The following is a 20752-nucleotide window of genomic DNA, read 5'->3' on the forward strand; positions in this document are numbered from 1 at the left end:
ACTCCGGACCTCAGGTGATCCACCTACCTGGGCCTCCCAAAGTGCTGGGATTACAGGCGTGAGCCACTGCACCCAGCCTACCTTACTCTTAATGGTGAATAATTCCTAGTAGCTTTTTCACCGTCTCCCAATATCCATCATTTGGGAGTTTGTTGTGTGAAGGGAAAGGATCAGTTGAATACTATTCTGAACACTGGATTTTCTTACTTACATAATTTGCCTCTCTGTTAAGTTTGCCTAGAGATTTTTGTTTCTCTTACTTTGAATTCAAGACTCTTATAAACAAATCAGACTTGCTGCTGTACTTCTCATTAGAGGAACTGAAACCTTGTCCCAATGCCCCTTAAGAGCTCCACCCAAGTGAAATGGTACCAAACATTTAAGTTTTGCTTTAAATTAATGCTCCTGAACCCAATTTTGGCCCAGATATCCCTGGTCTGAATGAGAAAGCCAGGTAAGGACTGCAGATGTTGGGGATAAGGAGGAGGTAGCCTAAAGACTTGATCCGTGTTCACCTAAACCTGTCACCAAGATTTGTGGGCCACATCTCTGCGACCTGAAGAAATCAGTTCCCTGGGCCCCAGCGTACTCATCTGTGAGATGAAGGGGCTGAAACATCTCTAAAGCTCATTCCAAGTTTAACATTCTCTGTGGACTTAATATAAGAATGAGCAGGGTTCCAGTGTTGGCTTTGCTGCTTCCATATGGTCTGGGTAAAGGGCTCATTGAATGTTGATACATTACAGCATCAGAGAATGTGAGAATAGAAATCAGATTTACAGACCAAACAGATCACCTAGATTAAAAATTAATAATACATCTGTATATGTATATATGTGTGTGTGTATATATATGTGTGTATGTATAGATGCACACATATGTACACACAGAGAGACAGAGACAGAAATAAATATAAAGAAACTGACTGGTCAAGACAGCAGTGAGTTGATGACAAAGCCAGGTCTAAAATCCAGGTTTTCTAACTATTGGTTACGTAATTTGCCCACAGGTCTCTGTGTATGTCATGCATGCCACTAGAACGCTGGAAGATTTGGTAAGATTCATGTTTAATTGGCTCCATGTGTGGTGTTCTTCCTTCCCCCGCCATCATCAGTATTGCCTTAGAAAAGGCCAAGTGTTCTGGAGACAGCATGGATCTTCTTTTAAATGGGAGCCCTAACAATTCACCCCTGCCTTTAATACTAACTGCATGTAAATTTGCTGAAGGATAATATCCTCAGACCATTTTCAGAGGTGATGAAAGGAGTCCATTTAATCGAAGAGGCTAAAAGAGATGAAATTATCTGGACTGTCCTCCCACTGAGGGCAATGTGGGGTAGTGAACCCAGCTTGCAGTAGGCATGGGAAAGAGGACACCTCCCCAGCTCCATCCTATCCGTGTTCCCTGAGCAAATTTCACCTAGAAAAATTACAGAAGCAAACTGCCTAAACTTTTAGCCACTGTCCTCTGCCTCTCTCTGCTGGGTAATTTTAAAAACTGGGATAGTGGTTTAGATAACAGTAGTAGTAATAGTAGTAATAATATTAATAGTAATAGCAGTTGATAAGGAAGAGGAGCTTTGCAAATGAATCTTGCTTAGACTGAAATTTAAAAAGTGGTTTCACAGGCTATTGCCTTCACCTAGTTCAGTATATTCTTCAGTAAATATTTAGTAAGGGTCCCCCTAACCCACTACTGAACAATTTGCTAAGGCCTTGGAATACAGGTAGTGTACCGCCTGGCCCCTACTCCCGCCCATCTTCAAAGTCCTTTCCTAGGACAGATTCGGTTCTTGAAAAGCCTCATTGATCGCCTCCCTGCAGCAGCCAACTGCCTCACGTGAACGCAAGACGCCCTAGGTAACCCGAGCCAATGGCTCCCTCCCATTTGGGGAGAAAAAAGTGGGGGGCGGGGATCGAAAGAAAGGAAAGGAGAAAAATACTGAGAAACATGTTTTGGCAGGCCAGGCCTTCAGAGACTACCATATGTGCTCCATATTGAGCAACCCCTGGTCTTTGATGTTTTTCTGAATGTAAAGGCATTATTCTTTCTCAAACTGCGCCTAAGTACTACAGACATGAAAACAATGAGGCCGTAACGGGTGGACCTGGCTCTAAGTGTTTAATTTGTCCTTCACCCAAGTGCCTGCCACCGGTTAGCTCCCCAGTTTGCACCCAGGCAGCTGGCAGGGTTGCCATCCCCTCTGGCCCCATCCCCCTTTGAGATTCAAGTTTGTGTGTCTCCTAGAACACCTTAGCGCCAAGTTCGGAAGTAAGTATTTTCCCAAAGCCCTGCGAAAACGCCCCAGATGTTTCCTGCTTCACGGAAACAAGCCCAGGTTGGATCTGAAGCATTCTTACGACGGTGGGTCACGGGGCCCGCCCCGCGCCAGCGAGCCCTGCTCCCCCGGGAGCTGCTGGGTGCACTCGGGGACCTCCGGCGCTCCCCGGGTTCCCCGCTTCGCCGGGGGTGGCCAACAGCGCAGGAAATACGGGCGAAGGAGATGCCCATTTTATTTCGTGCAGAATTCTGAATCACCAACGAAGACCCTTAGTAAATTGTGTGTGTGTGTGTGTGTGTGTTTGAGATGGTCTCACGCACGTTGCCCAGGCTGCAGTGCAGTGGCGCGATCAAGGCTCGCTGCGCTGTCGACTTCCTGGGCTCAGGTGATTCTCCCACCTCAGCTTCCGGAGTAGCTTGGACTACAGGCCTCCGCTACCACGCCCAGCTAAATTTATTTTGGTATTTTTTGTAGAGATGGGGTTTCACCATATTGCCCCAGGTTGGTCTCAAAATCCTGAGCTCAAGGGATCCACCCGCCTTCGTCTCCCAAAGTGCTGGGATTACAGGCCCTAGTAAATTTATACTGTAATCTTGGGGAGTTTATTAAATAGTCACTCTCCCCGATTGTTAATTTGTCCTTCCCTTTACGTCCTTCTACCCATCGCCGGAGAAACGGCGATCTGAAAAGGAGGGATGTAAATAAACTCGAGGTCTCTCCAGGGAACTGCCCTCTCCTTCCGGGGAGCAGAGAGGCCGGGGCTTGCCCAAAGTGGGGAAACCCAGAGGCGGGAGGCTCCTGGGGGCTGGGCAAGAGCGGGGTGCAAATGCGAAACCTGCTCTCGGGCGCCGTGACGCTTTGCAGACTGGGGCCCCTCCAAAGTGGGCGGAGTGAGGAGGGCTGGCCGTGGAGAGCAGGGCGTCCGAGCTCCCGCTGCTTCCGGGTCTCGGCAAGCACTTCCGGGGTGCGCGCCACGCGGCCCGAGCTCCGCGCTTACTGATTATCAGAAATGGTGAAGGAGATTGGCGCCAAAAGGGAACAGTAACAACCGTGGCCGATAATGACGTCGGGGTTGGCTACACCAGGGCCCCCTCTAGTCACGGTCAAGCCCTAGTTTTCAAGCACTTCTGCGTTTGCTCTTGGCCGCCCCAAAGACGGGGGATTCTTGATGCGGCTTGAGATGCCCTGGGGAGCCGCAAAGCCTGGAATCCAGGAGCAGCAGCCTCAGCCTTCCCAGTGCGCCTGTAGCTGTGGGCAATGGAGCACAGCCCTGGCTCCCCTTGGACTCTCAGTAGGCACACGAAGAACGGCCCTTCTGCGCTCAGGCCTCTGCGGAGGTCTCTTTCAGGGTCGTTTGCAGTGTCTGGATTCACAAGGGCGGGCTGGGCTCTCCCTGACCCTAGAGGGTCAGGAAAGGATTACTGTCGGGCGGAGGTCACAGTGATGCTCTGCCCTTGTTAAACTGGTCAGCTGGAGCGGGCTCCCTCGATGCAGAGGCAAGGGTTATCTAGGAGAATTCAGGTTGTGTTTGGGCGCTAGGTTGAAGGTGGGAGCCGTTCCTCCTGAGGTAATCTCATATGTGAGGCGGAAATGAACTGGATACACACAGGAACCACCGCGCGTCTTTGCATCCAATTACTCTTAAACAATTGCCCCTTCTCCTTCGGAGCATCCCTTCTCCTTCGGAGCATCCCTTCTACCAACCAGGATCTATTGTCTCAGCACCTACTTTGTGCTCAGATCTTTGCCAGGTTCTTTGGGGGATACAAGACCACGGAAAGCCAGGTACCTGCGCATGAACCTAGTGAGACTGGTGCGTTAATGGAAGGAAGGGAGGGCGCCCATTAAAATTACTTCTCGTGCTGCACTTTTTTCTGGAATGAACCAAAGGCATCCGGAGAAGAATATAATATTGCATGCCTGGACTTCGGACTCAGCTTCCTTTTTCTGACCCTTCCTCAACCTGGCTTTCCCTCTTCAGGAAGAGATTTGGAATTCCCTTTATGGTGGAGTGAGGAGGGGTGGGGAAACAGCCAGCCCAGGTAAGTATGTAAGCCACATGGTCCGCGAAAGGAAGAAAGGAAAATCATCTCCAAATGCAACTAGGCAGGTGGGGGTAGATTGACTCTGAAAGGGAATGGGAAATCTGAATAACCCTGAAGGCAGCAGACTCCATACCCGGTGTTGAGGTGTGAGAAACAGTCAACATTTGGAGCCCTGGAGTCAGAAGATTTTTGGCAGCTGTTAGATAACTTCCTGATCTGCAATAAAGTTCATGTGACGGAGGGGATGTTTCCGCTCTCCGTTGCCTGGCTCCTTTCCTTTCTAAGTCTGCAAGTTTAAGAGATTTTACCAGGTCCCACTTGAATGGTGGCCTAATGTGGGCCCTGGGAGGAGTCCTGGTGGCCTGAGGCTGCAAAGGTTGGGTCAAACAGGGGCAGTCACAAGCTCACTGGCCTGTTGCATCCCCAGCTTTCACCTGCCAGGTGACACCAAGGCCTCCCTTTCTCAAAATGGGGAATCCAGGCTGCTCCGTTGTCAGACACCAACCTATCTGTTCCTGACCCTCCCCACAAGGTCCAAACAAAACAGTTTTTAAAGAAATCTATGTAAAGTTCTAAGCATCTTCCACAGCCCAGGTGCGCTCTGGCTGCAACAACCTCGTTTCTGGACTATGATCAGGCATAATTAGGGTCTGATCACTATAGAAATATATGCAAGATGTTTACTTCCCATAGTGGAAAAATAGAAGGGGGGTCTGGTGCACAGTGGGACTCACTAAGAAGGAGTGTGCTCTGAGAGCGCCCAGCACCCGTGGACCTCAAACCGTTCTCAGCTCAGGGAGGGGCAGTGGAATTCAAGCTCAGGTGGTTCCCTACCACCCAGGTCCCTGGGTACGTCCCAGGGCTCTGGCACAGCTAGAGCAAGTGTCCACTTCTCGGTTTAGCCCAGCTTGACCCTGTGTCGTTCCCACTCCCAAGCCCCTAGTCATATACATGAGGACTGGCAGCAGGTGGGCAGGAGAAGGTGGTGTTCCAGCTACATCTTGGAGTTTTTGCTTGGGATCCGGCCAGCTTCAGGGACCATCATTTGCGGGGAGGGTTGGACGTGAACTTCCCAGCTGGATGATAATAGAACTGGCTGAAGAGCAGAAGCCAGAACTGAAGGTTCAGACCTTGTCCACCAAAGTCAGAGATTACAAATCAAAGCTGTTCAAAAACTCACTTGTGAGACCAGAGAGAAGGACATGAAGTTCCCAGAGTTCAGGGTCTTGGGGTGGGGAGGGGAGTGTTGCAAGGGTAAACAGCTGGCCTAGGAAGCCACACCTCGCCATGCATGGTGAGTGGTGAGGGGAGATGGCTTTTCAAGTTTTTAGGAAGAAAATAGAATTTCCGAAGACAGAAACACACAAAAATGAGGATATGTGACAAATATCCTTGTTTTGCAAAGGTATAAAGGAAGAAGTCAACATGCTGGAGATCACAAAGTCAGTCCAGAAGCCAAGACCCAACCCAGGTGTGGCTGACTCTGAATCGCTTTAAGCACTTGCCACTCAGCCTCTGATAAGCAGCTTAAGTTACATCTTTGCGATGTCCCTAATTCTGCGAGTGGTGGATCTGCCCAAACTCCCAACAGCTTTTAGGAGGGTGTCATTTTTAGCAAAGTAGAGACTTACAATAAACCTACTGCAGGGGAAGAAGTGGGGTGCGTGGGGATAGTAACTTTTCTTAAATGTGCCAGAAGTGTCTTCTATTTTGTGCCCACCATAATAAGCATGGTGTAGTCTAATTGTTTCCAGTAATTGCATTCCAGTCCCGCACAACTGCAAACTCTGGAGCACCGAACCCACTCACAAGCACCACTTCCTCCAGCACTCAGTGGACACCTAAGAAGCGACTGTGACCATGTTCGCTGGTGCAGTCCCCCGCTCTCAGCCTTCACGCAGAGTCTGAACTACATTGGTTTTTTTCATTTGAATCCATTTCTTTTTGGTCTTGGCTTAAGAAATCACTCTGGTCATTAATAACTGTAATAAGATAACTCTGGCCCAAGTCACCAGGGATGGCAAGGAGCCCAGAGGCTTCCCTGCATGCAGCACAAACGGAGTGCTCCTCCGGTAGCCGGTGGGGGAGGACCTACAAGGTACCTGCCAGCACAGCCTGGGGCCTTTCCTACCCCAACTCGTCACCACCGCTGCCTCCAGCTTTCCCTATCCCCCCAGTGGGTAGAACCAGACAGGAGACTAGACCTCCTTGTCTGCAAATGTGGGACTCCCAGGCAAAAGAAGCTCAGAAATATTGAATAAAGGTATTGGACTCTAGAAACCACATGGAGAAATCTGGTGTAATGGAGACAAGCAGTTTTAGCTATGGTTGCTGCAAAATATCAAATGCCCTTCAAATTTTGTGCACAAGTATTTTTATTCTCTTTTCTTAACGTTTCTTTTAATTTTTGTCTTGAATTTCTTGATTTTTAAAGTAGTTGCCAGACCACTGGAGTCCCTGCCAGGAGAAGAGAAGTCACTGAAAGGTCAACACCATCCTTCTCAGAGGAGAAAAAACTGAGTTCAATTCACATTGGCAGCCTAATTCCAGCCCCATGACCCAGGGGGATCATCCTCTTCCTCTAGGGGTTCCTAAAGTGGAATGTGGTGCCCCAGCCACAGCTAGCAGCAGAAACCATGGCAGAGGATGGTAGAGGAGAGAGAAATGCATGAATGCAGTGCCACTTTCTGAATTTTGTTTTCACTTGTCTGTCAGCCTTGATTGTCAACACTGAATTAGATAATCAATACCTGTAACTGAAGAAGAGAAATCACCATAGTCTCACCTTCTGTCACCGTAATGACTGTAAAATGAATTAGTATAACCTTGTAGGGGTTAAAAACTCCCATTAAATGACCACTCATTTAGCCACCTCCAACTTTAGAATTGACCCCTTCACCAGAAACAATTAGGGCCTAGATGCCCAAAACCCAGGAAATGCACCTGACACCCCCTAGAACATCATTTCCATGTCCAAAGGGAAAGAGATGGCTCAACAGGGATGAGTGTGGCTTTCAGGACTCTTTAACAGCAATTTATCCTCAATGCCCACCTGCAGTCAGTGCCCTGTAGAGCTGATGGCCCAAAAGGCAGGGATGTGGGGTTCCTCTCCACATCCCTTGCTCAGCCATCAGTACATTGGGACATCAATACAAGATTCTTGTACTGATTCCTGTACATCAGTACAAGATTCTTCTTGCTCAGCCATCAGTACATTGGGAAAGCGAAGAAAAAGGGAAAGGGGAGAGTAGCTAGACAGTGGAGAAGCTCTGTGCTGGGACTGTGTCTTTGTAGGAGAAAAAATAGGGGGAAAAGTCTGCCCAAGCAACTCCCAAACCACAATTAGCTCCCACCACAGGCCCCAAACACTTCTTCCTTGCTTCCTAGCTTTGCCTGTTCTATCTCACTCCTCCTACCTTCTGCAAATTTTTCAAATCCATAATCTAAAGCATTCTGTCTAGAGTGTAAGCAAGCAGTCATCAGACAACCCCTCTAGATGAGAAAGAAGGCGTGAAGCAACACCTGGGAGGTGGAAGCACAAATAATGATGTTTGGAAGGTGGGGCTCCTGGAGCTTTACTTTCAAAGGTTAACACGTGGGTTTCCAGAGCCCCACACTTCGTTCTTTCCCAGTTTAAGGGTGGGTGGTCCCTTCTGCTCACGAAATAAACCTCTGACAAGTGGAGAAACGGCTGAGGTGGCACTTGGAAATTAGGAACCAAGTTAACCCTCTCCTAGGTTTCCCCGTGCTTCTAAGCCTGTTTTGTCCCTGCCCGGGCTGAAGGGGGAGCTCTGGGCTCAATTTAGATGGTGTGAGCAGAAACTTAAGTCCAGCGAATTTCAGTTTAAATCTCAAACCCTGGTGTGGTGAGGCAAGAGAGGTGACACATGTATGGTAGGACTCTGGACTCCTCTGGTTGAGTAAGAGAGTCCTGGTAACTTTGACTTTCCTGTGGGTATTTTAGAGGAATAGGAACGTAGGCACTACAGCTTAAAATAATGCCCAAAGTTTCAATTCCTTAGAAAGGGATTTCCCATCACTTAAATCACCCTCTAGGAGTGTATGCTAGAGGCTCGTGGAGGGCAGTGCAGCCCCGTCTCCCAGGTTACCAGGAGACGGCCCAGGCTGCAGGGCCCCTCAGTGTGCCATCAACTCCTCTCATGCCTGGAACTTGTTTGGGTGCACAGATCTACAGCCAGGTCTGCTCTCTTTGCATCTCAATTTTCTTGTAGGCACAGAGATAGGAAATGCCCTTCTTACAGTTTGTGAAGATTAAACAATAGGCAGCCTGTAAAATGCCTTGGCACTTCATAGGCGATCATTAAAATCAGTTCCTTCCCTCCTGTCCTGGGGGTAGGGGCGGGCAGATTTTATTACTTCTTTTTTCCTGATAGCAGAACTGAGGCGGGGTTGTGGAGGAGCGACGGAGGACCACCCCTAACTTCCCTTCACTTCCTGGATTTGAAGCCTCAGGGCCACCGGCCTCAGTCCTGTTACGGTGGCGGACTCGCGAGCTTTTCCAGCAGCGCCTTCCGGGACGGCGGTGGCTAGTCCAGTCCAGGGTAACTGGGTTCTCTGAGAATCCAACCTCCATCGGTCTGGGAGCAAGTGATTCGAGTTCAGATGCTGGGAACCGTCGCTTCTCCCGGGCCGGGCTCGCCGTTTTCTCCTCCGCTCGCCGTCATCAAGCCCGGCTATGAGCAGGGCTCTAAATCCCCACTCCCTCACCCGCAGGTTTACCGAGCAGCCCCGGAGCTCTCAGAGCTGCTGCGCGGCGGCGGCCAGAGGAGGGGTGGGGTCATTGCCCTCTGCAGCCTAGTGCCCAAATTGCCACTCATCCGGTCTGGTGCCATGAAGGGAAGGCCGCGAGATGTTGCTAATTAAGAAGGCCAGACCCTACTCCTTGCACAAGGTCTGGAGCATGGCCCTGTTTTTTGTTCGTTTGTTTGTTTGTTTTAAGACAGAGTCTTGCTCTGTCGCCCAGGCTGGAATGAAGTGTCGCGATGTCGGCTCACTGCAACCTCCGCCTCCCGGGTTCAAGCGATTCTCCTGCTTCGGCCTCCCGAGTAGCTGGGATTACAGGCGCCCGCCACCACGCCCGGCTAATTTTCGTATTTTTAGTAGAGACGGGGTTTCGCCATGTTGGCCAGGCTGGTCTTGAACTTCTGACCTCAGGTGATCCACCCGCCTCGGCCTCCCAAAGTGCCAGGATTACAGGCGTGAGCCGGCCGGCCTGGCCCTGTTCTTTTAAAAATAGCCAATCTAACTTCACACTACCACCAAAAGCCAGATCTGTCCCCAAGCTCTTTCTTCCCACATCTCCCCTACCTGCTTGAAAGCGGGCGTTAAGACCTTCTTCACACCTGAGCGCCCCCACCCAGTGGCCGCCACCACCAGAACCACCATCGACTCTGGAGGCCGATCTGAGGAGAGAAGAGAAGCCAACAACCCCGCAGGATGAGAGAGCAATCTCTTTTGTATCACAAACTCTCCGGAGCAGTCGCGGGAGGGCTGGCTGGGTGCATGGAAGTATTTAGCAGGTTCAGTGCCATTACTGCCTAACAGGGTGTGAAAAGTAATATGAATGTGAAATACTGTGGGAAAATGGAGAGTTTCCAAAGCAGGCAGCGAGGCCCCTCCGCTGGCGGGTCTGGAAGGCCAGAATCCCTGCTGCCCCGAGTGCGGCTCCGGGAGGCGCTGCTACTGGCCGAGGACTGCAGAGGGAATGTCAGGGAGGGGGAGATGGGTGGAGGGTGCGGTCTGCCCTGAGAAGAGGGGGAGGGGCAAGCTGGCAGTGCCTGGGAAAAGCCCGAGAAAAGCCCTGTCGGCTCCCTCTTCCTGGCTGCTAAAGTTGACACAAGACGGCTTCTTGGAACTCCCCCTCCTCCCGCCTAAATGTACAGAGCAAGACTTGAAGTCAAAAGATAGATAGCGATCGTGCTGAAAGTCAGGTGGAAAACAAGACTTTGCAAATTTTATGAAGCAACCTAACAACCCACTGGGAAGAGATGACAAGAGGTACACGGGCGCTTCTGCAGGAGGTGGAGGTGGAGGTGAAGGTGAAATGCCGAGGTTCTAGACTGATGTAAATTTCTCCAACTGACTCCAGATCGAGAGTCTACAAATCCGACAAATATGCCCACAGTTTGACAGTAACCGCCCCCCACCACGCCCCACCACCGCCAACCCACATGGAGGGGTTTGAACTTTTCCACCTTCCGGACCTCTGCAGTCCCTAGTCGCAGGACGCCCAAACCACATGCCGGACACAGATGAAGCCAGACCACAGCCCCCGCCCCAGCCACCGCGGTAGGTGGGTGCCCAAGAGACTTCTCAGGTGAGGGCAGGACCCCCCTGAAAGGCACTAGAGAAGGCCTGCCGCCCGAATCTCCCCCAGTGCAGGGGAGAATTACATTTCCCCACCTCCTACCCAACCTGCCCTTGGCCGAGTTATGGACATCGCCGCCTCATTCTAGACTTGAAGGCACTCTGCGGCCACCAAGAGACCACTCCGCATCCTAGGCCGAGCCTGTGGGAGAAACACTCGGGGCCTGGGAGGCCGAGGTGGGAATGCCTGCTCTTGGGATAAGTGGCGCTACATTTGTTGGGCGGCTTTGTCAGTTGAGAAAGCTTGTCCCTGCACTCTGACAGTTTCTGCTTGCAGGGCCGGGTGCCGAGGCGAGATAGCCAGCTTCCCTCTTCCTTAGAATATTTCCGTAAAACAGACTGCATCGGAGCAGCCGGGTGGTGGTACGGCTGGTAGCAGAAGGTGCAGATGGTGCCAGGTTTGGAAACACACCCCACTGCTTATTATTCCACTTCACAAGTACTAAGAAGGAGTCCAGAATTGGTGGCCGTCCTCCCTCTTGTTTTCTCATGCAAATAACTCAACGCTCTAATCGTAAATCGAAGCTCGAGGGCCTGCTTTTGCGAGGGGCACTGGAGAAAGAAGAGAGGGTTGCGCGCGCGTGCGGGAGCTTCAGAAGCGAAATCTCACTCGCGGGGAGGATGGGACGCGTGGGGACTGGAGGCGGCATCTGCCTGAATAAAGCCCTCGCGCGCTCTGAGCCTCCCACTCTGTCCTGGAGGCCTGAACCTCGCGAGCGGAGCCTGGCGCTCTTCCTCCCCGGGAGCACGACGGATAGAATGCGCGAGGTCGAGACGGAGTCGGTGGCGGGGGCCGCAGCGCTTTGCAAAGCCGGCCTCTGCCCCCGGCCTCCTTGGAGGTCGGTGGCGGGACCTGCGCTCGCAGCCCCTCCCCAGGACTGTGCGCCTCTGCCTGGAGGCTGCCGGGCAAAAACCTCATTTCTTTCCTTCCTTCCCGAGTGAGCTCACTTCCTCCCCGCGCCGCTCCCTTCCGTCGGCCGGAACCCGCTCCCGGGCCGCGCGGCGGCAGCGGGGCGCGCAGACTCGGGGTGCCGGGCGGGGTCCGCGCCCCTCCCCACCCCAGGGCCCTTCTCGGGGGAGATATCCAGGAGCTGAAAGAGATTCCTCAGGAGGAAGCGGAAACCTCTGAAAGGAGAGGAAACCGCCTCTTCTGCAAGAAAACTGTGAGCGCCGGCTGGAAGGCAAGGAAGCCGAGGCGGCCGGGAAGATTCATCCACATGCCTGTTGACTCGGGCCCAGTACCTGCGTCTCCTTTCTTCTCTTTCTGGCCCTCATTTCCCCTGCTTCTCACTTTAGTTCACTTCTGTTTTAAAAATTCATATGCGGGCTCATTTAAAAAGCAATTTCACATTTTAAAGTCTGCAGCAGCAGAGGGAGAATTACAAATAGGATTGATTTAATTAGCTGGTAATGCTTCTCTCATGCCCTATAATTAAACAGAAATTCTAATGGCGCTTCAGGGCCCAAAAGTGATTATTACTAGCATATTTTACATTTACATTAAAACGCTGTCCCCGGGGTGTAATCCAGGATCTGGCTCCATTTATTCAAATTTCTAACCTGAGTACTGAAGCCAGAACACTGCTCCCCAGCAATGGAAGGATGGCGTGTGGGGGCTGTGGTTTGGTTTGTTTGGCTGATTTTAACTTTTGTCCTGTTCTGTTCCTCAGGCCTAAGGAAAGCAGCCGATGGCTCCCAAGACAACTCTGTCTGTCCAGTACACCGGGCAACTTAAACCCCACTAGGACCCAGGCCAAAACCATATAAATATATGTATATGAATTAACGCAAAACAGAGCCCCTTTGGTGCCTACCCCGCCACAAGTAGGTAGGCACATCCAGGTAGCTCTGTCAGCAGCTGGGACCTGGCGCCTTGCAGAGGTAGCCCTATGGAGATCCAGAAGCCCCGTTTCGAGCTACGAAGTCTCTCTTCTACTGCAGTCTTCTCTCCAGCGTGGAGATCTAGCAACTTCCCTCCCCCTGGGATTCCCTGTGAATCCACTCTAGTCGGGATCTAGCCTCTCTCCAGCCCAGTGACATAGCGCGCCAAAACCGGGCACCCACCCCGGCAACTGGAAGACCTAGCTGTCCTCCATCCCGCCTCTGCAGTCGATAATCTCCAGGATCCAAGCAAAGTGCCTGTCCACGTTGTCACCAGATCCACAAGCGCTTTTGATGAGAGCTGCTACCCTTTTGGAAACACGATTCCCTCTCCCTAGTAGAGAAGAATCTATTCTTCTGGGCTGGCATAGACAAAGAATAACCAAGATAAAGTATGTGGTGTGAAAATATCAGCTGCCTCTTCTTTTTTTGTTTTTGAAACGGAGTCTCGCTCTGTCGCCTAGGGTGGAACGCAGTGGCACTATCTCTGCTCACTGCACCTTCCGCCTCCTGGATTCAAGCGATTCTCCTGCCTCAGCCTCCGGAGTAGCTGGGACTATAGGCGCCCGCCACCACGCCCAGCTAATTTTTTGCATATTTAGTAGAGACCGGGTGGGGGCGGGGGTGGTTCACCATGTTGGCCAGGCTGGTCACGAACTCCTGACCTCAAATGATCGGCCCACCTCGACCTCCCAAAGTGCTGGGATTACAGGCGTGAGCCACCGCGCCCGGTGGAAAACATTAGCTTCTAATAGCAGTCTTGGAGTGGAGTGAAGACGTTCAGGAAGTGGTGGAGATAGGCCTGCTCAATTAACCGGCCCCAGATATCATTTATCTGGCTACCTCTTTTCTCGCCTGGCCTGGCCCTCTACACCGTTGTTTGTTTGTTTGTTTGTTTGTTTTGTTTTTTGTTTTTTCTTTTTCTGCAAAACGTTTTCTGCTGCAACTTTCTCTTTATTTATGCCTTTATCTTTCTTAAACAAGAGATCCCTGGAAATAACTACCTAAGGAGGGGAGAGGAACCCCCTCACCCCCAATTTCATGAATGAGTGCTACATGCTGGCCGGGTACCAAGAGCATCTTTAGATCTTTAGACCTGAGTCTTCTCATCTGTGAAAAAGAGGTTAAAGCAGTCTTAAAGGCCCATTTCCAGTCTTAAATTCAACACTTTCAAGACAAAACTTTTCTTCTGTATTCCTGAGTGTGTATATATGTGTTATGTGATATATATTATAATGTATATATATAAACTTGGCTTAGTAATGTTCTGTGCTGAGATGCAGATGAAGAGGACATTTCAAACTTCTAAGGGTGCCCTCCCTCTGATTGGTTCCTCCCAGACGAGCATTCTTTGTGGAACAGAAAGAGATCGTCAGGGTGGAAAGCACCATAGGCAGGTCTCCTGAACACGGTGCTATCCAAGTCTATTCATGGTCACGTGATTCATTAGGACTGTAAATCCTCATCAGAATACAAGCATCAGACTCTCTGACCCTGCCAATTCAAGTACTAATGGTAAAATCATCCAAGAGGCTGGCCAACATATGCACACATTAATTAGAGTTATGTGGGCCTTTGGCTTCCAGTCTGATGAACAACCCCAGGGATGCAGGGGGCAGAGGATTTGGGGTCCTTTTCACCCAGCAGATGCCCTTTGGTCCTGCAAGGGCATTAGTCCAATACAATGGGTCATCTGAAAGCTAACCCCTTTCAGAGGATGGCTTAACCTCAGCAACTAGGCTAAAACCTAGCAGTGGGTCCCTAAGAGGGACAGGGAAAAAAAAATCTGTTTAGAGGAAATGAGAATCAGCAGTAAGCTTTTGTTGTTATTACTTCATCTTGTATTATTATGAGACAGGAGTGGGGAGAAGCCCAAAGTGAAAGAAGAGAAATTTTTGGTATGCCTGGAAGACATGGATACTTAGCAACCCTCTCCCCGGCACTCAAGTGCACACGCAGAGAAAGTAATGGCTATAGTCCATCTAGAAGCTGAAAATGCTTTCAACACCATTTACAAGGATAAGGGAAGGAGAAGCTGAGGGGAGCATGGGTTTGATTCAACTTAACTGCAATTCTGGCCAGGTACCACAAGTCACAGAGCATCCCAGAGAGCAGAACTGCCCCCATCCCTGGCAAGGGACCCTATGCATGGCACTTTTCCTACAAGATGTGTCCTTTTCTCCATCCATATCTAACTCCTAGGTGGAGGATAGTCAAGGTCACTCACAGTCTCTATTAGACTTGGGGAGCAAGACCCCTCAGCCTCTCCAAGGGTCACATTGATGTAAATGAAGGTGTCACCTGCTCTGTGTAGGGAACAGTCACCTCTGGCTTTACCTTCATGCCTTTTTGAATTGTAAAGGGCAAAATGCCTGGAGTCTATCAAGTCTACACATAGTTATTATACTGCAAAATTTGTCTCAATTGTTTTGTGATAAATGTGTATTTCCCAATCCCCCACCTCCTTCCATTATAACCCATGTGAACCATCTATGGACTAGAACATAGCAAAAAACCTCTCTATGGTAGGAGAAAATGTATTTATTACTTATATGATGCAGACAATGTAGACCTTTTCATTTTGAGTTGGAGAGAGGGGACACACAAAAATTGAGGAGCCACATTCCCACAATTCTAGACAGAATTTGATCTCACTTTTTTACTTCTTTTATTTCTCTTTCTCCCTTTTTTCTTATTATTTGTCCTCATCCACAGAGAAAAGACAATCCAATTTGGAGTCCTAGGGATTGATTATTCCACATGTGCCTCTATCTTCTCTTTCCCAGATATTGAAATTACAGTCAGGTGGAATCTCACACCTTGCCCAAATTGTATGTGGTGTGAGGCTCTTCAAAGCTTCCAAGACACCCTCCTTTTCCTCTCCCCCTATCAGCGGAACAGATACAACTGGAGCAACCTGCATTATTCTAGAACCATAGAGATGATATTTCTGTTTGCTTTTCTACTCATTAGGAAGCTCTGAGAGGAGGCATAAGAAATGAATCACAGTGGGTGAGGAAACTGGAGAGACTTTAGTGGGTGAGGAAACTGGAGAGACTTTTCACATGTACATTTTGGGTATTTTTAAACCATGAGAATTACTGCCTGTTCATGAAAAATTAACCTGATTAGAATATATATGAGAGAGTTGATGCTAAATATATTCACACATAATACCACATATTGAGGAGGAGGATGTTACGTACTGAAGATATGGGATTGAAAAACATGCAATAACTTTCTGTTTTGTTCAATGGGTCATAAGTTGAAAATCAGACTAGAAAATATTTGTTCACAGAAGTACAAAATCCTAGGTGAGGCAAAATGCACACTATTCCTCTCCTCCCTCATCTTCCCAAATGGGGAGACTTGTCAGTTTAAAGCCATTTGCTCCTCCAGTTAAGTTCTAGGATCATAGACTTGGAGGACTGGCTGAGCCCTCAGTCCTGAGTGGAAAGGCTAAGCTAGCATACAATTGAAAAGAAAGATTGACGTTGTCTAATAGATGTTTGAAAATGGACTTTTTGTTGTTGTTGTTGTTACTAAGAGGACAAGATCTTTCCCTAGAAATGGCTGCCTCTCAGAGCACTCCTGTTCACATACATCCTATTATACTTTAGCAGCCTGAGCAGTTTGCTCCCTTCCCAAGGCTTTACCTAGGTGTAAAAGTTCTTGTTACTCATGAACTTTAAGTTTAAATAAAAAAGGGGGGAGTAATGATGTAAACTCCTTTCATGATGTAAACTCAGAAACAAAGGGATCAACTAAGCAGGGTGTGGAACAATCGACCCCTTCTACCCATAGGTCATTAAATGGCTGCTGGATGCCAAAAAGATTTTAAGCTAGAACTGTTTTCCTTTTCAAGAAATATGCAAATAAACAAATAAATTCTACCAAAGGATAGAGCTCTTCAGCTCATTCTTTTGTTTATTTCTCCTGCAGCTTTTCCTGTTGCATAGTCCCAGCTAATAAACAACTTAAGCCACTCTTACAGCAAAGGTCAAATTGCAAAATAAGAGACTTAACTGTCTTGTTTAAAGGTATGCTATATATAAAATCACAAGGCAATAATATCTATTCTATCCTTTTGTGGCAATAAACAGACCCTCCCCAAAACACAAGATCAGATGGCCTTTTCCCACAAAGCCAGGTGGTTAACAATAGGATTTCCAAAGGGCACTCATTTATGTTGGAAACTGATAGGCATTTCACATAGTGACCAGGAGAAAGAATGGGTCAATGTTTGTAATACCCAAAAAGGTGGCAACTGGGGGAAACGGTGGGGCAGGAAGGAAATGGAAGGGAGTTGAAAGCATCCTTGGTTTCCCCAGCTGTTTGCAGAAGTTGGAACATATGGTGCCAGGATTTTTCCAAGATGACAAGGGATAGAAAGTAAAATTATTCCCCCACCAGCCCCCCGCCCACCAAAGAATGCCTTCCAACAAATAAAGATGTATTCTCAGTTTGGAGACTTTTCTCCTTCCACAGGAAATGAGCAGAGGTCACTTAGAACCAATTCTCATCGTTTAGTAAAAATAACAGGGTGATAATAGAAGCAACAAAAGGAGTCAAGGTGTTTGTGCTAAAAAAAACTTCAAGTTCGGGCCTGGCCTGGAGTGGAAATATCCAAATGGGTTCTTCATATTTCAAGTTTTATAGACAGTCTTTTCCCTAAAGGATATACTTTCATTAGGTCATAAATGCACCAACAGATGAAGGAGGGAAAGAGGGGTGTGTGTGTGTGTGTGTGTGCGTGTGTGTGTGTGTGTGTGTGTTTGCATGTGGCCAGAATGGCAGGTCAGGCTGTGGGGGGAGGTGCTGGGGCTGTGTGTCACCCACCTGTGCAGGCAGCAGCCAGGGACCACGACTTCAGGTGGCCCTCTGTGCCTAGGCTTCTCCTTGGTTATCTTAGTTCTCAGGTTTCCCATGGGTTCCACTGAGGCTCCTAATTACTCCAAATCCAGGAATTTACTTGCCTAAAGGCCACAAGAAGTGGGGTGGGGACGTATCTTTTTCAGAGAGTTTGTTAAAAATTTAACTCAGAGAAGTGTATTAGTTGGGGCCTCAGTGCCTGAACTTGGGTAGGAGAAAAATGGGTTGTTTGGCGACTTTCATTTCTCGCTGGACCCCAATTCCCCAGATTGGAGAGGTTCACCTCCTTCAAAACCCAAGGGGCCCAACTGGGTGCCCCTCGGGGGCCAATGCTCTTCATCTTCCCACTCCCTGCTCCATGCAAGAGAGGACTTTGCAGACAGAACCGTCCTGACCCGATAGCCACGTAGGCTTCCTTCCGAGCGCTTCCCAAAGTGAGTCTGGGTTTTGCTACCAGTATCAATTAGCCGCTTCTGGCGAGTCCCAGAGAATGTTTAACTCTACAGCTCTGATTCACACTTACAGGTTGGTAGCAGTTTAAAATTATTGTAAAACACCACCCGGATAATATATTTACTTTTTGTCTAGGCCAGATTAGCAAGACACGCGCACATACTCTACGTTAAATCACACCCTGAAATGCAGAGAAAATATTTCAATAGGCATCTGCAGGCGGCAGAGAAGAACTGGAGCAATGATTATTTTCCTCCTTTTTTGATTTTCTGCTTCTAAAGAAAGCACTGGTATCAAGGACGAGTTAGGTAATGCGTATTAAAAGGCAAGCAGGTCGCTCTCGTTTACGCCCAATCATAGTTCATAGTTCAAGGAAAACTGCCTTTAATTGACACCGTGTATATTCCTCTGCTCCTCTCAGGCTGCCCTGGCAGGGACGCCCCAGGAATATTTATTTCTAGGATTGGAAACAAAACAACCAACCCCGTCTACTGCGTAAGAGAGCGTTCCAAGATGGACTGCCGGAGAAAGGCTTTTTGACCCCTGTGGAAATTAGTCATATTGACAGACGCCCAGGGAAGGTAAATTACCCCGCGCGCTGACGTTACGCAGAGGCGCACCGGGTTCCGACTCCACAGCGGCGCCGAGGGGGCCAGAGGCTCCCAGTTCTTCCCCCCATATTTCGACGAAGCCCCACATTGCTTCTCTGGGTCTGGGATCTCAATGTGAAGGGGGCCGAGAGAGCGGTGATAAGGTGCTAGAAAGGAAACGGCAAGAGAAAACCAAAAAAGTGGAGATAAATTCTGTGCGCCGTAGTGCTTAGCAAGCTGGGCAAACGAGACGAAAACGAGCAAAGTCTGCAGGGGAGGGAGAGAGGGAGGAGGCAGGGAAGGAGAGGACCACGCGGCTCCCGGCGCCCAAGCCGCCACTTGGGAGGTCCCGGCCCCAACGCAGGCCGGGCCAACCGTCCCCCCGGGAGGCTCGGGGCTCGGGCGGGGTCACAATTACACCTCGGCTCCAGGCGAGGACTTAAAAACCAAGTGGCGGGGACTGCTGTCTGGAAGCAAGGCCCTGCGGTCATCAGAGGGGGGCCAGGCCCGTGCACAGGAACCTTTTACAAGGCATGTGGGTACAAGAAAAAAAATCAAAATAAACCACTTTCATCCAGCATGGGCAGTGAAAAGAAAAACTGCCTTCCAGAGGGGGCGAGCGGGAGTTTTGAAATTCATTGTGTGTTTTGCCTTTATATAAGGAGTTTTGCGTTTTTTACCGATAACCAAAGGGGGACACGAGGGGGAAGTAACTGCTATTTTTTTTTTTCTGGAGAGGGCTGAAATAAGGGGTTCACCGGTTCTCTCACAATCAGATGGTGTCCCAGGACTGCAAGTAACTGCGTACATCCACACAGCACATTACACCAGCCTGAGAAGAATCCTTGCGTGACCGGATTGTTTTTGGTATAAAATAGGGCCTAACGGTCCCACCTGTTTTCTTTTTAAAAACTGAGTCTGTGGAGGGGGCTTATTGGAAAGCATCAAAAGTGTGGAATCTGATTTTCTGATTTTACCGGAGATTGGACTGGAGGTCTTCTTTACTAAGAGTAACAGGCATAGCCACAAAAGAGCCTGGTCTGGTCGCAAAGTGAAGGCAAAACTAGTGTGGGCCCCTAACCTCGCCGCCCCGGCCCTGGGAATGCAAAAGGCGAAAGCGCCCTCCTGGGCAGGGCCAGAGCGAGAGCGAGTGACGAGCTCCTCCCGGACCTCGGGCCTAGCTTCGGAGGTATTTTTAGCTCCTCTCTCTGCTCCCCAGAGGCTCTTTTGTAAGCTTAACAGAGGCTCTGCAAGCTGCCCTCACCCCGAAGGGCTGTGGGAGGAGGCTGCCCTAGTATCTTGAAGAAAAAAGAAATTGCCCATCTTTAAGTTAAAACAATATTCGCTCTCTCTAGGCTCCCCTTCTGTTCTCTCGTTTTTTTCGCCCGCAGGGAACACTCCAAGTTCCACAGTAAAAGAGGACCGGGAGGGCAGGAATGGGTGGGGCCTGGAAATCAGCTCCGAAACTGGGTGCGGCACACCTTCCTCTGCCTTTCTGCCTCTCTCCCGGCCACTGCTGCTCCACGGGAGCCAGTCTTGGATACCTAGCGTGGGGGACAAGGGGACGGGAGGAGTCTCGGTTGTCTCCAGGTAGGCAGGGAACCCGGAGCATTTATTTAAAGTTACTTATTTTTTTAAAATAAAGGTTTAAAATAAGTCCAAATGTTTCTGCAACAGAGTTTCCAACACACTGTTCAGGAATGCGAAACTCGGGACCCAGACTAGCAATCCCCAAGTGGGTGAATTCTTGCTATGTAGAAACCTGCTCTCCATGCTCCCCTTCTCACCTTGGAAAGGCCTCAGTCCAGCCTTCGGTCTTGGGCCGCAGTCTGGACTTCCGCAGTCCCCCTTCTCCCCATTCCAGACCCTGCTGAGCCCCTGCTGCATCTGGGACCCGCCTTCACCGTTTCCCAATCCCAGCGGTTAGCCCCTGCGCCCCCTTTTCGGTCTCCACTTTGCCGTTCGAAAATGCCCAGGTTGGTGGATCGACCCTCCGCGGAGCCAAGACGGATGGCTGGCAGGAGCAGGTTCAGGAGCCGGGCCAAGGTATTCTCTGCTTCCGCTTTCTGTCCGCTCCCCCCGCCCCGCTCCCCACTTCCCGCCAGCATCTCCCCTTCTCAGCTCAGGAGTGTTTGGCCCATGCGGTCCACCCCGGCTTCCCGAGATACGCTACAGTTGCCCCCACGTCCCGTCCGCCGCGCCCCTACCCACCGGCTTGCCTTCGGGGCCCTTCGGTGCTGTG

The 20752-nt window shown here is 49.8% G+C and overlaps 1 protein-coding gene across 1 annotated transcript; it reads right to left on the reverse strand.

Moving 5' to 3' along the window:
* Positions 1–16496: 16496 nt before the first annotated feature.
* On the reverse strand, positions 16497–20528 carry LOC103890548 (uncharacterized). Its single transcript, XM_009240465.3, has 2 exons — positions 20298–20528; positions 16497–18677 (listed from the first exon to the last, which is right to left on the reverse strand). Exons 1-2 carry the CDS (start codon positions 20395–20397, stop codon positions 18409–18411), a joined length of 369 nt encoding a protein of 122 aa, XP_009238740.2. The 5' UTR covers positions 20398–20528; the 3' UTR covers positions 16497–18408.
* Between the last annotated feature and the right edge of the window lie 224 nt (positions 20529–20752).

The sequence above is a fragment of the Pongo abelii genome, chromosome 3 (genome assembly GCF_028885655.2).
Source record: "Pongo abelii isolate AG06213 chromosome 3, NHGRI_mPonAbe1-v2.0_pri, whole genome shotgun sequence".
NCBI classification, from domain to species: domain Eukaryota; kingdom Metazoa; phylum Chordata; class Mammalia; order Primates; family Hominidae; genus Pongo; species Pongo abelii.

Excerpts from the sequence above, each read along its gene's own strand:
- LOC103890548 (XM_009240465.3), bottom strand. The coding sequence starts at position 20,397 with ATGCAGCAGGGGCTCAGCAGGGTCTGGAATGGGGAGAAGGGGGACTGC. Across the intron at positions 18,678-20,297 it reads TGGACTGAGGCCTTTCCAAG|CACCTTATCACCGCTCTCTC; the intron begins GTGAGAAGGGGA and ends TTTCCTTTCTAG.